The following is a 16,387-nucleotide window of genomic DNA, read 5'->3' as shown; positions in this document are numbered from 1 at the left end:
TCACAGTGTCACACAAATCAAAATTGCCATCTGTTTCAACAATATCAAACATATTCACAAGCAAGCTACATCACAAGGACTTTTTAAGGGCTTGTATTGTGGCTGGGCTAAGAAGAAAAATTGGTTTTTCTGGACAACAAAACACCTTGAGCTAAGAGAGAAAANAATTTACTTCATTGTATAGATTCAGTCTCTCTTTTTGCTTCACTATTGAATAAACCACTTCTCAACTTATTTNCCAACTCTTGTTCATTCAATGCGTTTTTATTTCTTTTCTTCTTCTTTCTTCTTTTTCTTTCTTTTTAACTCAACTTTTTATTTTCTCAATGCTCCTCTTTTCTTTTCATAGACTCCCCCAAACTTAAACCATTCTCCTCATCCTAACATAATTATTCATCTCAACTCAAGNTAAGGAGGTTAAGGATTTTTCAAGTAAACTTAAGGTTCCAGGGATGAGAAAGTTTTCATTAAGGTTCAACGGTTTAGCATTGGCTTTTAGGTTCAAAAAAAAAATGTAGAAGAGGTCGAAGAACAAGATGGCCTTGATCATTTGTAACAAGCAAGCAAACAGTTCAAATAGAGAAACTCAGGCAAAATCAACNGTGATTCCAAAGTAATAGCACTTCAACAATAAAACTCTGGGGCACAACACCTCACAGGTTTACTCAGGTTCCAAAATTTGATAAACATCATGCCAAGTATTTTGATCACATTTAAAACCAANCATCTATCTAAATAGATGAAAGCAACTACAATCTCTGTTCAACAAGTTCAAACCACATAATCTCAATCAAATTTTCAAAACAATTCTCATGGATAAAGAACAAGCATAAATGATTTGTATTCAATTCAAGCATAACATATGATTCACTCAANTCACCAGACCAATTGCACAAGAACTATCTACTAGGAAAGTCAAAAAGAAATCCAAATACTAAAAATTGAAAGTATATAAGAAATGAAAATTAAAACTGAAAAACCAAATAAAATGGACTCTTTGCAGCTCNAGTAGTGTAGAACACTAGCTTCACTTTTCATATGTAACATCTTCCTCCTCACAGTAGCTTATACTCCGCAACTGCTCCACCTCCCCCATCAGTAGGGGCCTNGCCCCCAGGCCATGCTACACGAGCAGCAAAATCTTCAAGTCATAGGTTGCTCAACTCACGCATGCCTCAAAGGTTAACCAATGGTGGTTTTTTTTACACCTTTAAAGTCCTAATGAAGATGTTATCCTGTAAAAATTAAGCTCAAAGAAAAAAAAATAGCATTCCATAGTTAACAACTGGATAGAAAGGTCCAAAAACACACTAAAAGGAATGTGTGAAAAAGTGCAAAGAAATGAAAAACTCAAAACAAACAACAACAAAAACGTGCCAAGGCCAAAATGCCTCTGCAGCACTNGCGCTCAGCTGCAGCCCAGCTACGTATCAGAAAAATAAGGCAAAACCAGGTTTACTGGTGTGGCGCTCAGCTGCGCGCCAGCTGCAGCTCAGCTATACTGCAGAATTCAGCTTTCTGCGAAAATTTGCCTCTCACTCTTTGATTTTTGGTTCTTGACACTTTTTCAATGCACTTACACACAAACCAAGTTACAACTCACATAATACACTTATACAAACCACAAAAACAACAATACAACTCAAAAATAAAAAAACATGCAATAAAACACAAACATGCATAACACAAGTTATCAATTGAAATTGAAACACATACAAGCACATGACACTAAAACAACACAAACACAAGTAAAAACGGTAAGAAAATTGGGTTGCCTCCCAAAAGCGCTTGTTTAACGTCATTAGCTTGACGTATAAATCAATGAAGTGCAGATTTTGTTGTTGGTGTGCTCCTTTCACCAACTCTTCTTGATCACTTTCTAGTCACCAAATCAACTCTCATAGCATAAGAATCTTCATCTTTGCTCTTCCACTACCTTGACTTCTTTAAATACTCANTCCTCTTGATCAACTTAGGCTTGCAAGGCTTGAGTTCTTTGTCTCCCATCAAAGGGTGGTGGTGACTAGCCTTTCTCTTTTGCTTCTCCCTTTCTTCTTCTAATTTCACTTAGCACTTGGAGCGTCTTCAAGGAAGGGAGACTTTGGGGCTAATTGTTGTGTTGAAGCTAGTTTTCTCCTTGTGTCCTATAGTTCCTTCAATCTCAGGGTCTACATGATGCTTTTGAGGCTGCAGTCCTCCTTNTATGAACATCCCCTGCATACACTTAGACACAACTAGGCNAAAGCCACAAATTAGCCCAATTAAACCGAAAATGCTATTTACAAGAAAAGAGTTAGTTCTATATACAAAATCAAGTCTACACAAGTTAGAAACCTCACAAAAGTCTAGTATTCACACGAGTCCCCGGCAACGGCGCCAAAAACTTGTTGATGGTTCGGCAAGTGCACCGAATCGTTCAAGTAATAAAACTGGTAAGACCAGGTATCGTTTTCCCAAGAGACTCGTAATATTAGAGAATTGTGCGATTAATAACTCATCTAGACTTAATAGAACAACATTCATTTACAATCATGTGCAAAATGATAAATTAACACATAATTACATGGTTGGAATTTGGTGTTTGAAGGCACTTAGAAATGGACAAGACTAGAAATGGTATGAAATGACATTGTTAAGGTTAGTTTTGACCAATTAACTCTTGTGTACACCCAATTTCATCTTTTCTCCATCAATTTACTAAAGTCAATCCACTAAAACACTCTAACCCTAATCCCTTAGGTGAAAGAGCCTAGGTTTTCTCATTAAATCCCAATCCCTTGGCAACCTAACAAGCAAACCCGCATTATTGAGCTAGGATCTTAAGACAACATGTGAATCATCTTCCATCCCTAGAATCAATGACCACAAGGACCCTTGTTTCAGTTCAAGATTTCATCTTACGTCCCCATAATCCATGAAACCCCAAAATCAAGTCATGAACGTCCCCATTACATGCAAGCTTTAAGATTAGAAACAAGAATACTAGCAATTGATAGAAAAGGCATATATATATTCAAATCATTCATCTATTACACAAGAATTCATAGGCTACAACAATCCCTAACAAGATGGGTTTGGCTCTCCATTTCCGTNGAGAGCCTTTAAGCTTACAAAATGGCCATGGAAGAAGATGAGGAACCAAAGAGGAAGTAGGGAGTGTTCCCACGAGCCCTAGCAGCCCTCCAAGCTCTCCTCTGAGTGAGATGCACCTCCAAAACAACCAAAGACCCCTTTCCCTTCGCGTTTTAGGTCTAAATAGACCCAATTTTCCACATCAGCAGCGCCACCGCTCAGCTGCACACTAGCTGCANCCCAGCTACAGCATTGCAGAGAGCAGGGCGCTCAGCTGCAGCCCAGCCCAGCGGCAGCCTTCCAGAGAGCAGGGCGCTCAGCTGCACCCCANCTGCACCCCAGCTACAACATTGCAGAGAGCAGGGCGCTCAGCTGCAGCCCAGCCACAACATTCCAAAATTCTCTCTTTTTGCTATTTTACTTGCTTTTGTGGCTGGGTCAATTCTTTACTTTGGTGGAGGTTCTTCCAAGCATATTTTAGCTGCAAAATAATGGGATTAGTGATGAAGTTACATCAATGTAGCCTAAAACACACTTATTAAGAAAACAAGACAAAAGAAGAGGATTAAGCAAGTTACAAGCTATAAAGGAGTTGATTTTGCTACTAAAATGATGCTTAAATAATGGTAAGAATTAGGATTATCACTGGGCGCCAGAAAGTGGCGCTGGGCGCGAAAACTTGCTGTAACTCACTTTAATGCAGTGAAAAGTCGCGCTGGGGGCTAGGAATCTGAGCTAGACGCGAATTTTCGCTGATATGTCAAAATGGGTTATTTAAACATGGGTCTCACGATTTTTGGGAGACTTCTCCTCCTACACTTCATTCTTCACCTAGAGAGATTGGGAGAGGCCCTTGGAGGCTATTTGGGGTGTTGGGAAGCTCTCCCACTCCTCCTTGGGTCTTCAAGCTTCACCAATGGTGATTTTGCCCCTTTTGGGCTGAGGAAGAAGATGGGTCACAAATTGGAGATGGAGATGCGAAGGGGAGGCGCAAATGGAGCATGGAGCAGCTGCCAAGAACCTTGGGAAAGGCTTTGCATCTTCTCTTTGGTTCCAATTTCTTCCTTATCTCTTCAATTTGTAGAACCCTAAGTTCTCCTCCATGGAGGGCTTTTCCTATTTGTTGAGATTAGTTGTAAAACATGGAATTCTTATGTATTTTATGATGCTAATGATATATGTTTTTCCAATTCATGTTAGTATTTAATTTCTATGCTTAATGCTCGTTGTGGCTTGATCACCCATGGTATGAATTGTGATTCTTGAAGTATTGAGAAATATGATTGAACCTAGAATTGAAATTGAATACTTATTGGATGGAATTGAGATGTTTGTGAATGCATGAGAATGAAATGGATGAATTCTAGTCTTGACAAATTGTAAATACACTATGTTAAATTCCTTGCACACCAACTGTTTGATAAAATACCAGAAAGAGTTTCTTGTGTTGTTCTTGTGCACTTTGATGTCTAATTGAGTTATAAAAGGAAGAATTGTCATGTGTTGCACAAGTCCCTTGGGAGAGAACGATATTTATCACTTGTTACGCTGCGACCGGTGCATTTGTCGTTGGTTTTGCAGCCAACAGTCGTGGAAGAAAGTATCCTACTAGAGGCAACTATCACTCAGGACAACATGGAACCCCTAGAAGCGCCTCCGGAAGTGTGTTAAAATTGTTGTTACCTCTGTACTAGAATTTTCAAAGCTTCTTATTGATGCTCATGGAAAGAGCTAATGATTTTTATTAATAGATACAAAGCTCATCTTACAATCTGCTTGTGTGGTAATTTCAGATAATATCTTTAGAATCTTTCTAATTAGAGGAAATAAATATATAATATTTTATTTTATTTTATTTCTTTCCTAGGTTTCCTAGTTTCCCTATTTCCTTTTTAGGAGAACTAGATTATTATAAATAGAAGGTTTGAGAATGTATTTTTCATGATTGAGAATAATAATAAGTCTCATTTTAAACTTGGTGTCAGAGCTCCTGATCTTAGGGGCTAGATTCCGCTGCAACAAGCCGCATCGTCGTCGTCTGTTGGGGTCGTTGATAGGGCAGAAAGTTGCGCCCAACACCGGCGATCACAGAGCTTGAAGTCGCTCCGTGAACGGAGGCTCCACGCGTCGCCACCGTCGCTGGCGCATGTAGCCCACACACCCACCTCCGGCGAGACCCACTCGCCGCTGCCGGGACATACAAGGTCGCCAAAGCCCCCTGAGTCCATTCCTAGGGTCGGTGACGACTCGTTTGGGCTGTATTTGAACATATCTGACTTTTACGTTTTGCTCCTTTTTTCTCGGTGAAACCCACTCGCCGTCGCCGTCACAAAAAAGATGCCGAAGCCTCCTGATTCTGTTCCTGGGGTTGGTGACGACCCGTTTAGCCTTTATTTAAGTAAATCTGAGTTTGATGTTTTTGCCTCTTTTTCTTCGGTACGGGATGTTTGAAGAAAAAAGTATTCCTTTGGGGTACCTAATGACCTACCAAATATACGAAGTACCTCGTGGTGGGATGGTTAGAATTACCTACAATGGAGCCAATTTATTTCAAGGATTCTCAAGGGTCGTTCAAAATTTGATCACATACATGGAGGAGGACTAGCACCAAAGGACAAACATTTTTCAATTTGGGACAAGGAAGATTCATTAATTATGACTTGGATGTGGCAATCCATGACTCTTGAGATAAGGAAAAATTATATGTTTCATTCTTCTGCAAAAGAAATATGGGATGATTTATAGAGTACTTTTTCTTTATAAAAGGATCTTGTTGCTACCTATGACAACAAGAACAAGATATTTAATACAAAATAGGGTTCCCTTTTCGTATCAGAATATCACGGGATCCTGAATGGTCTTTGGATGGAACTCGATCATATCCAAACAATAAAGATGTGTAAAACAGATGTTGCCGTTCTTGCTGAATTCATTAGAAAAAATCTTTAAATTACCAACCCTGTCAGAAGTTTTTTTTTTATGGTTCGGAGATCTGTCATGCTTCATGGAGGGATCTCCAACACAAGCTCTGCCATGACCAATTGGAAAGGGAGTCCACAAGGGACCAAATGTTGGGGGAAAAACGTTTGGAAGAGGTATTCATGGGGACTATTATTCATACTGCAAAAGATCTGAACATACCAAGGAAATATGCTTCAAACTCCATGAAAGAAAGAATGTTCTCGAGCACATGGGAAATAACAAATGGCCTACTCAAAAATGGGTAAATCATACTACCTCAGAACGGGAAGCCACCAATCAATCTAGTCCCTCCCAATCTAATCCACCACCACCACCAGATCTTGATATGAAAGCTTATAAGGAGAAACTCGAGCACTTGGAAGCGATGATTGAATCAATGAGTAAGCCCTCTGGATCATGGACTCTATCCATAAAAGGTAAGATTTGTTTCAATATTGTTAGTCATATATCTCAAGGTATTTGGATCCTTGATTCGGGTATAACTGATCATATGATCACCTTTTAGTGGGTATTTCGACTCATATGGCAAAAGCAATAAAGAACAACTTATTACAGTTACAAATGGTTAAGGTATATCTGGCAGTTCTGAGAATATATTTTTAGACTCATCTATTATATTGAAGGATGTTTTACATGTTCATATTTTTTATTTTTAATCTTATTTTCTATATTTTTTGTTCGTTTATTCGCGTTATTCGTAATTCATATTATACTATATACAATTTATGACTTTTAGATTTCATTCCGTATTTTAAATAAATTTTCCTTTTAGATTCAATTAGCTGAAAAATTTAGCTGATTATCCTTATTTTTCATGTTTTATTCATCTAAATGATGAGACTAATTTTGTTCCAAAAGAAAACTATAACCCTCTATTATGACAATAAAACTGGCTTTATTAAAAAAATTGTATAAATTAGTAAGTATTTTTCCAACACTAAATTATGATTTAAAAATATATTAATAACTTTTCCATAAATGAGAGAAACTTTAAAAAGAACAAATATTTTACTGATAGATAAAATATAATAGAAATGTTGAGAATGCATTGGACCTCAGAACAGTGATGTTTAGGTCCTTTCAGAATATATACAGTTGCATTTAAGGTACCACTACAGTATAGTACTTGATGTTCAAGGAAAATTATGGTACATCAAAATAATATGTTCACACACAAATATATTATTTTATTTTCAGTTTTTTAAAATTTAAATTATATCTATTTCAGTCTTTTAAATTTAAAATTACTGATATTTAGTTTAGTAATGGGAAAAACTAGTTTAGTTTTTATGGTATAAAAATTTGTAGACAGATACAATATTACTTTGTGGACAAGAAATAAATTCAAATGTTAATTTATCACCATTTAACTGAATTTGTATTCTAAACTTACAAAATCAAAGGATAAACAAAAGTCCATAATCAAATATTGCAACTCACATTTATTCATCAATATCCCAACATAAAATAATTAGAGAAACATTACAAAAGTATGAATGATAAGGTCTTAACTAGACTCCGTAGAACAATATCAAGCATAAAATATTCAAAATCCCAGAACAAAGAACAGTATTCCTGACTAGAGGATCCCATGCTTACAGCTTACAACTCATTTAAATGAAATGATGGTCAAGACTGGTACATTAAAGATGTTGCTTCTGTCAGAATCAGTAAAGACAGCATAAAAGACCAAATCAATAATTTTATGATTATCAATCCAAAACAAAGATAGTAGTTTCATATGACCTACAATAGTTGTAGTCTTCAAGTTCAAAAACTTATTTGGACTGTCATACACTGATCTTTTACATAATACAGATATCTCAGCAACTTCAACAAGGGTTAAGCCAAGAAAAATGGGCTTATTTCCTTGTTTTTTTTTTGTATGGAAATTATGCTACAAAACTATCATATAATGTCATACCATATGTATGTAGTTATAAATGAAAACCAAATCTAGTAGTTGTGGAGAGGCTTGATCCACCAAGACCATCAAGCTGAAAAACTAATAGCAATCACAATGATGTACAAAACAATCATCCATGGCTGGCAATTGATGCAAACAGAAACAGCTCTTTTAGAACAGATGATTGAGTGCATTGGACTCATAGGAAAGCCTCTATGTAGCTGTTGGGATGTTTGTTTCAAAAAAGTTCACCCTCAAATTCTCACTAGTGAGAATTTTCAGGTGATGAATCAGATTTTTCTAGCTCCTCATCAAGCATGATCTCTACTTCCCGGCAGCTCAAACTGCAAAATGCTTTTTCACCTCTGCAGGATATCAAAGGAAGTCAATATTAAAGTCATTCTGTCTATAAGAAGAACTTCAATTCAAAACATAAGAGTTGCAATAGTGTTAATCTACCTATAGATGTAAATGTCTTTTCCCTCTTCCAACTTCTTGTTACAATGGTGACAGAAACTTAAGAAGTCTTCAGATGGAAAATGGTTTGGAATATGCATGCTGTTAACACTGAAAAGAGATGATTCCTTTCCATCCTCTCCATTCTTGTTATGTTTTCCAACATCAGTTGCATGAGTTTCCAAAATGCAGTCGCAGAAAATATGTGTTGTTTTAGGATTAGGACCATGAGATATCACACAGGTATAATCCTCAGAGAGTTCAATCTCACTGGCCGATAGAGACTTAATAAATTCCTTAGAAGATACTGCAGCCACAGGGTTTGAATTTAAGTCAGCAGGTAGCAAAACTTGTGTGTTATCATGGCTTCCTCCAATAAAATGAGGAGGAGAGCACTTGTGTTTCAAAGCAAGATTCTCAGGGTCAGAATCAAAGTTGGGACCAGTTAAAACAGACAGATTCCTAATAGGACTGCAAGAGTCCAATGAGACAGACACAGTTTTCTCAAAGGACTCATGTTGTGGTGGGGTCTCTCCAATCTCAAAAAGAACAGTGGACTCACCCTTTGGGAAAATATAACCATTTTGAGTACAATGGATCTTGCAAAAATCTTTGGGTAAAGACTTAGATGCCTGAGCATAATCCATATCCATATAGGGTTTACAATTTGGGGCTTTAGTAATCATTTGGGGACTCAGACCAGTCTTCTTGCTCTCCGATGCTTGGAGAATTTTTCTAGAAAACTTGGAACATTCTTCCAAAGAATCTATAATACTTAGACCTACTTTGGCACAGTCCCAGCTCCTTTGTTGCCCCTCATTGGACAATGAACTTAGGGTTCTGAAGGGATTACTTAAATTTGAAAAGAATGAAACATCTAGTGGAGAAGTGGGACTCTTAACTGAATCAGAATCCAACAAGCCTTTAGGACCCATTCCCACAAACAGAAGAGGGGCATTGAAAATTGAGTTGCTTTTGACATTGCTCCCCAAAGCATGAGACTGAGAATATGACTCAAAATTGGCTTCAGAAATTACCATCTTGCCAGCTTTGTGTTGATCTTTCAGGATTGACCCGTTTCTCTTCCTCAGCATTATCTCAAAACACCAACTGAAAGCAATACAGATTTGTTCACATAAATAGCAGAACACAGATTGAAAAAAAAAAAAAAACAACATTCAACAATCAGAGATAGTTTAATTTTAACCAATATAACCTAACACATCCATTTTCATACTAGAAAACATTCATAATTTGATTGCATGTCAGATAGATGAAAACCAAAGGCAAAGTTTAGCAGCAATCACAGAAAAAAAAAAATAACATTCACTTCAATGCTTCAGTCCCAAATGCAAAAGGTGAAAATACAAAAGAAGCTACCTTTTTAGGGAGACTCCAAACCCTTCTTATTGGCATTCATCTCAGAAAGAGAGTGATAGAAAAAAAAAAGTAAAAACCATTACAACATTAAAAACAGAAGAACCCCACATGGTACGACAAACATTCAACCTCAACCAAAACAAACAAACCAGCACAACCAAGAACAAGAATAAGAAGAGGGATGAACTAATAAAGAACCCAGAAAATTAAAAAATGAAAAATAGTAAAGAGAAGGAAGAAATGAGCAAAGGAAGAAGAAAGGCACCTGGGTTTTCTCTCTTATGGTCTAGAAGCTTCAGGGAGAGATAATGGTGCAGAGAGAAGAAGTTCAAATGCAGTAATAAAATGAAAAAATGTGTGAAACTTGTGCAGTGCAGAAGACAGTACTGTGTATATCTGTACTATCACACACTCTTTCTCTCTCTTTGCGCGTTACTTTGTGTGCCGTGTCACACACAAAATTGCTACTTTCACTTCGATTGTGACAAATGTTTAACCATTTTGGTGCCACGTAACCCCAAAAGCACATCTCTTCTTACATTTAAGATACAAAGAAAAGCAAAAAGTACTACTCTATGTTCTTAATTCGGCACCAAGTTTAATATTACTTTCCTATCCCATTTTTAGATGCCAATCCATTTTCTCTAACTTACATTGGAAGTTGCACTTAATTAATTATTGAATAATTAATAAATTGCCATTAGCAATTCATTCACAAAATACTGCTACTTCTATATAATATAACTTATTTAGTAAAATAAATTTATCTTTTAACTATTTCCACTATATATTATTTGAAAAATGAATAGTAGTAAAAACATCTGCATTTCTTTTGAAACGCTCTACTTTTAAAATCAGTTGAATGTAATAATAATATAAAATAAGTAAATATATATTAAAGAATTTTCTGCCAAAATACATAATTCTTTAAATATATATAGTATATAAAAATAATTTTTAAATGTGTTAATTATTTTTATTTGAAATGAATTATTTTTAAGTATTATTAATTTTTAAAATTATTGAAACTTGATTTATTGTTAAAACTAAAAAAAAAGGTATCTTAAAATACATAAGTGATTAAAAAATTATATTTAGATAGAATAGTTGACAAAAAAGATTAATTATGAGAAAATTGTGAAATATATATATATTTGAAGGCAATAAATAAAAATATTAGAATACCACTAGTTTTGAAGATGAATATTTCATGTTTAAATTGGATATTTAATTCATAAATGTTTCTGTTTTTAGTGGTAAGTCAAGGTTTTATGTGATACAAAATATAATAATTTTCATTTTAAAATGTAATTATGAAATTTTCATTTGTTATATAAAATAGGCACGTATATATAATTAATAATTAGATGGAAAATAAGTATGTAAATAAATAATAAAATATAATCAACAAAAGAGAGTATTTTCTATTATTTTATATTTCAAAATATAATCTAACACTTAGAAAAGAAAAGAAAAAAAAAAAAGAGGCAATATACTATGAACCATGAATTTGTTACACCTCCAGAAAAGGATTAAAGAAAAAGTTGAAATTTATAAATAAATTTACTTTATTATTACTACTATCATAACAGTTATTAATATGGTTGAGACATTCAGTTATACACGAAACCAGTCGTTGAAGGAACAAAGTTACCTAACCATAGTTAACTGCTTTACCAAGGGTTAAACTTTTGTTTCCGTGTCTTTAAGGTGTTCTGTCTATGTTGTCGTTTTCTGTGACCCAGCTTTTTATGATTTTGTACTCACACATACAAGGAACATAGACCATCCACGTGTATGTTCCAAAATGGATCACCAACATCAACGACTCACACATCAAGATTCTCCTACAATGAAAGTATTTTGTTTTTTTTCCAAGTAAAAAAAATTACTCATTTAGTTATTACATTTAACATGAAAAATAATACTGGATGGTCTCATATATTTTTAAGGTTTAAATTTTTTTTTTCTAAATTATGAGTGAATGTTCAGTTTATTCTTCACTTTTAAAAATGTAAACTTTTGATTCCTAACTTATAAAAAAATATATTAAATGAGTCATTTTTTGATGTTCATGGTCAAAATATAAAGAACAATCTAAAGTGTTATTATTATTAGGAAACAAATCATAACAATCTAAAAATGTAACAGTTGTTAAGAAACAACCAAAAATAATAAGTCAAAAAAAGACTCATTTGATATATTTTTTATAACTTATGGAACAAAGATTTACATTTTTAAAAACAATGACTAAACTACTTATAACTTAGGAATCAAAAAGAGATTTAAACCTATTTTTAATTATTTTCTTTTTTTTTTCTTTCTCTACAAATTTATAAAAAATAATATTGCACCTGATTAATATAAAAATTTTGGATATTTGGTTTAAAATATTGGAGTTTTGTAAGAAATCTCTAAAATATTCTCAGTTAGTGATCTTTGTAAAAATATTATTGATATGATGTAAAATATTCTCATTATTCATATATTATTATAAAATATTTTTACTGATTTTAACATTAAATAATCTTCTATAAATAGATTTTTCATTTATTTCTCTTGAGAATTGGAAATTCTTTTGTTCAAAAACAACCATTTTAACCATTGATTGAAAGTCTCATATTTTTTTTTATAATACATGGGCCAAATTCAGTAAAAAGAAATATATATAAAGTGAAATAAGTAATTTTATAAAAAAAAAATTGTTGAAAGAAAGAATAACCTTTATTGCGTGGTAGGGCATAGCATTGCGGTTAACCGACCACGATTTTTTTAATGTTGTTATGTTTTTTATGTTGGCTTTTGGGGGTGAGTTGTGCACGTGTTGTTTAATGAGTGGCTTGTCTTTTACTTTTTACTTTCGTCTTCGTCAATTAGTCAACAAAAGTTTCTCAACACTTACTTTAGTACTTTTTCAAATTTCATTATTTTCTTCGACTTCTTTCAATGTTAGTGTTAAAAGGAAAAGCATTAAATTCTCCTCACATACCTTTTAATTAATGTACACAAATTAATTACTATACTCTCTTCTAGATTTACTCCTGACTAACACTAATCAAACATATTTATTAATTAGACATATGTTTATTTTAAGAATCTTCTTTAATTATTTAAATAATTTTCATTACTGTCTTTTTGTTTTATATATTTTATTGATTATATATGTGAAATTCAAACTTTTTTAATACTTAAGGATGACTGTGAAGATAAAATATTTGTTGATATTGTTCTTAATACTTTTATAGAAAAGAATATAAATGTAAATATAGATTAGATTTTCACTAGAATATAAGAATAAATCTAATCAAATGGTACAAAATATTCAAAAAGACTTTGTGAGGAAAAATACAAGTAAATAAATCTGACACTAGTACAAAAGTATAAAAACATAATTCTAATTTTAGAAACACAAAATTACATAAATAATATAATAAAATACTATGTAGTTGTTTTTAGAATTAGTTGCATCTGAGAACTAATCGGGGAGTTCAAGATTTTGGAAGAGTTGGAGGGAGATGTACATAAGAGAGTGTGGTTACTTATAAAGAAGGTAATCATTAAGAATAAGTAGATAAATATTAGTTTAATATTGTAAATAATTTAGTAACTGTAGAGTGGTGGTTGGTAATTAAAATTGAAATTATACTTAAGATCATCAAGGGTTTGTATATTCGTAAATCATGGGATCACAATACGCATTATAGATTTTACTTTTTATACCAACATATATATCACTAAACACACCTCCACGAAAATAAAATTAATCTCTTATTCTTAAGCATAATTATTTTTTTTTCCAATTTATTACCGTTTGGTATTGTAGTGTTGTTATTATTATGTGGTGTGGTGATGTTATTATCGTTTGGTAGTGTAATATTGTTATTACCATTTGGTGGTGGTGTTATTACCGTTTGGTAGTGCGATGCTCTTATTACCGATTGGTTATTTTGTTTCTCTCTCTTCCCCATTGTGTGTGTCTATATATATATATATATATATATACACACATTGCTTCTTCAATAAAGTTTGTTACAAGTAGCATGATTCATGCTTGCAATGCGTATCTCGTTAGCAAATTTTCTTTGATATTTGTCATGGTATCCAGAATCTAGCGATCTTCTTCCCCGTCATTGCTGCCATGGGTGATGAAATTGATCCCTCTTTTAATGTCCACCATTTTTTATATCTTTATCCCAATGAAAACCTTGCCATGTCCTTAATTTCCCTTTTACTTGGTTCCACAAATTACCATTCCTGGAGTAGTTCTATGATCACTGCTCTCAATGCCAAAAATAAAGTGGAACTCATTGATGGAAGTGCCCCAAGGCCATTAGCGTTTGATCGTCTTTCTGGAGCTTGAAAGCATTGCAATAACATGGTGGTTTCCTGGCTCGTTCATTATGTTTCTTCATTTATCCGACAGAGCATTTTTTGGATGGATTGTGCAGAAGAAATTTAGCACGATCTCAAGTCTCGTTACTCGCTGGGTGATCTTCTTCGCATTTTAGCTTTACAGCTTGAAGCATCCTCATTAAAAACAAGGTGATTTCACTATCACGAATTATTTTACTCAGCTTCAAGTTATTTGGGATGAATTGGAAAATTTTCGACCAGATACTTGTTTGCGTTTGTGGTGTGCAATGTATTTGCAAATTATCTTCAATCCTGACTCAACGAAAATTGGAAGATCAAGCTATCCAGTTTCTTCGCTGTTTAAATGACCAGTATACTAATGCCTGATCTCATGTTTTGTTGATGGATCTGTTACCTCCTATTAACAAAATCTTCTCATATGTTGCCCAAGTGGAAAGACAATATTCTATTCCTGACATGTTTAATGCAGAGATAAAACCACCTTCTATAAATGTTGTTCATGCTCCTACCACCACTACTTCTGCTTTTACCTTTTATGGCGATCTGGTCACACTAAGAGTACTTGTTATTGCAAACACGGCTTCCCCACTAATTTTGATTCTAAGAATAACAAAGGTGCCTTCACTCGTGGCAAAGTTTGTTCCTAATGTGGAAAGACAGGTCATACCATTGAGGTTTGCTAAAAGAAGCACGGCTATCCTCGTAGTCATTATTTCTTTAATACCAAATCCTCTTCTGCTAACGGTGTCTCAATCACTGAAGCAATAGTTGTTGGAAAGGAATGATATACTAGTTTAGAGAGTTCAGAAATTCAGTTTACCCCTCAACTATATCAAGCTTTATTGGCCTTGATTCAGCAACCATCTAATACTGCTTTAGCATTAAATTCTGCACACGTTAATCACATTGGTTAAGTTTCCTCTTCTATACACACACCACCACCTCCTTCAGGTGGTATCCCCTCAATCATTTGCACAACACACACATTTTACACAGCTCCCTGGATCCTTGATTCAGGAGCCACAGACCATGTTTCAAATTCTTTACAATTTTTTACTTCATACCATATTATTGCTCCTATTATTGTTAACCTTCCTAATGGAAATCGTGTTACAGCCACTCATGCTGGCATAGTTCACTTCACCTCCACATTTTATCTCATTGATGTTTTATATATTCCATCCCTCACATTCAATCTTATTTCTCTGTCCAAGTTGGTTTTGAATACATCTTATCACATTATTTTCATGGCTAACTCTTGTCTCATACAGGATGCAAAAACCAAGATGAAGATTGGTTCAGTTGATGTGAAGAATGGTCTATACCAACTGGTTCCTCAAAATTTTACTCCTCCTCATATTCATTCATCTGTTGTTTACCCTGATTGTAATGTTTTGCCTATTGATCTTTGGCATTTTTGCCTTGGACATTTATCAAACACTCGATTACACACTATGCAGCACATATATCCCTGTTTGACCATAAATGAAAATTTTATTTGCAATTCTTGTCATTATGCAGAGCAACGCAAGCTTCCATTTCCAACAAGTCATTCACATGCTCAAAAACCTTTTTCTCTCTTGCATATGGATATACGGGGACCTTACTCCACCCCCTCCATGCATGGTCACAAATTTTTTCTTACAATCGTGGATGATAATACACATTTTACATGGATTTTTCTCATGAAAAATAAAGCTGAGACTCGACAACTCATTGTTAACTTCATTTTTTTTACCAAGAATCAATTTAACTCTCATGTTCAAATCATTCGCACAGATTATGGTGCTCTATGCATGACTTTTTCACATCTAAAGGAATAATACATCAAACATCATGCATAGAAACTCCACAGCAAAATGGAATTGTGGAGCGCAAACACCAACACCTACTTAATATTACTCGTGCTCTACTTTTTCATTCAAATTTACCTACATGTCTTTGGAGTTATGGAGTTTTACTTGCCACCTATTTGATAAATCTTATTCCAACATCGTTTCTAAATAATGACACTCCTTTTCAAACACTTTATGGTAATCCATGTGATGTATCTACAATGAAAGTGTTTGGTTGTTTATGCTACATTTCTACATCTATTGCCCATCATAAGAAATTAGATCCACGAGCCCATCCTTGTGTTTTCCTTGGTATTCCACCTAATACAAAAGGGTACATTGTATATGATCTTCATAATCATAACATGGTCATTTCACGCAA

At 34.1% G+C, this 16,387-nt stretch overlaps 1 protein-coding gene across 2 annotated transcripts; it reads right to left on the bottom strand.

The window, feature by feature from the left end:
* Positions 1 to 7,473: 7,473 nt before the first annotated feature.
* LOC106764004 lies at positions 7,474 to 10,202 on the bottom strand. 2 transcript variants are annotated; one of them, XM_014648197.2, is made up of 3 exons: positions 10,062 to 10,202; positions 8,420 to 9,526; positions 7,474 to 8,325 (listed from the first exon to the last, which is right to left on the bottom strand). In XM_014648197.2, the coding sequence occupies exons 2-3, from the start codon at positions 9,508 to 9,510 to the stop codon at positions 8,226 to 8,228; spliced, it is 1,191 nt and encodes a 396-aa protein (XP_014503683.1). In that variant the 5' UTR covers positions 9,511 to 9,526; positions 10,062 to 10,202; the 3' UTR covers positions 7,474 to 8,225. The 2 variants fall into 2 exon arrangements, with proteins under 2 accessions (XP_014503683.1, XP_022638146.1); XM_022782425.1 differs by lacking the exon at positions 10,062 to 10,202 and adding an exon at positions 9,797 to 10,026.
* Between the last annotated feature and the right edge of the window lie 6,185 nt (positions 10,203 to 16,387).

This window comes from Vigna radiata, chromosome 6 (genome assembly GCF_000741045.1).
Source record: "Vigna radiata var. radiata cultivar VC1973A chromosome 6, Vradiata_ver6, whole genome shotgun sequence".
Taxonomy (NCBI): Eukaryota; Viridiplantae; Streptophyta; class Magnoliopsida; order Fabales; family Fabaceae; genus Vigna; species Vigna radiata.
The sequence above is the reverse complement of the archived record's forward strand: the minus strand, read 5'-3'. Positions and strand labels throughout refer to the sequence as shown.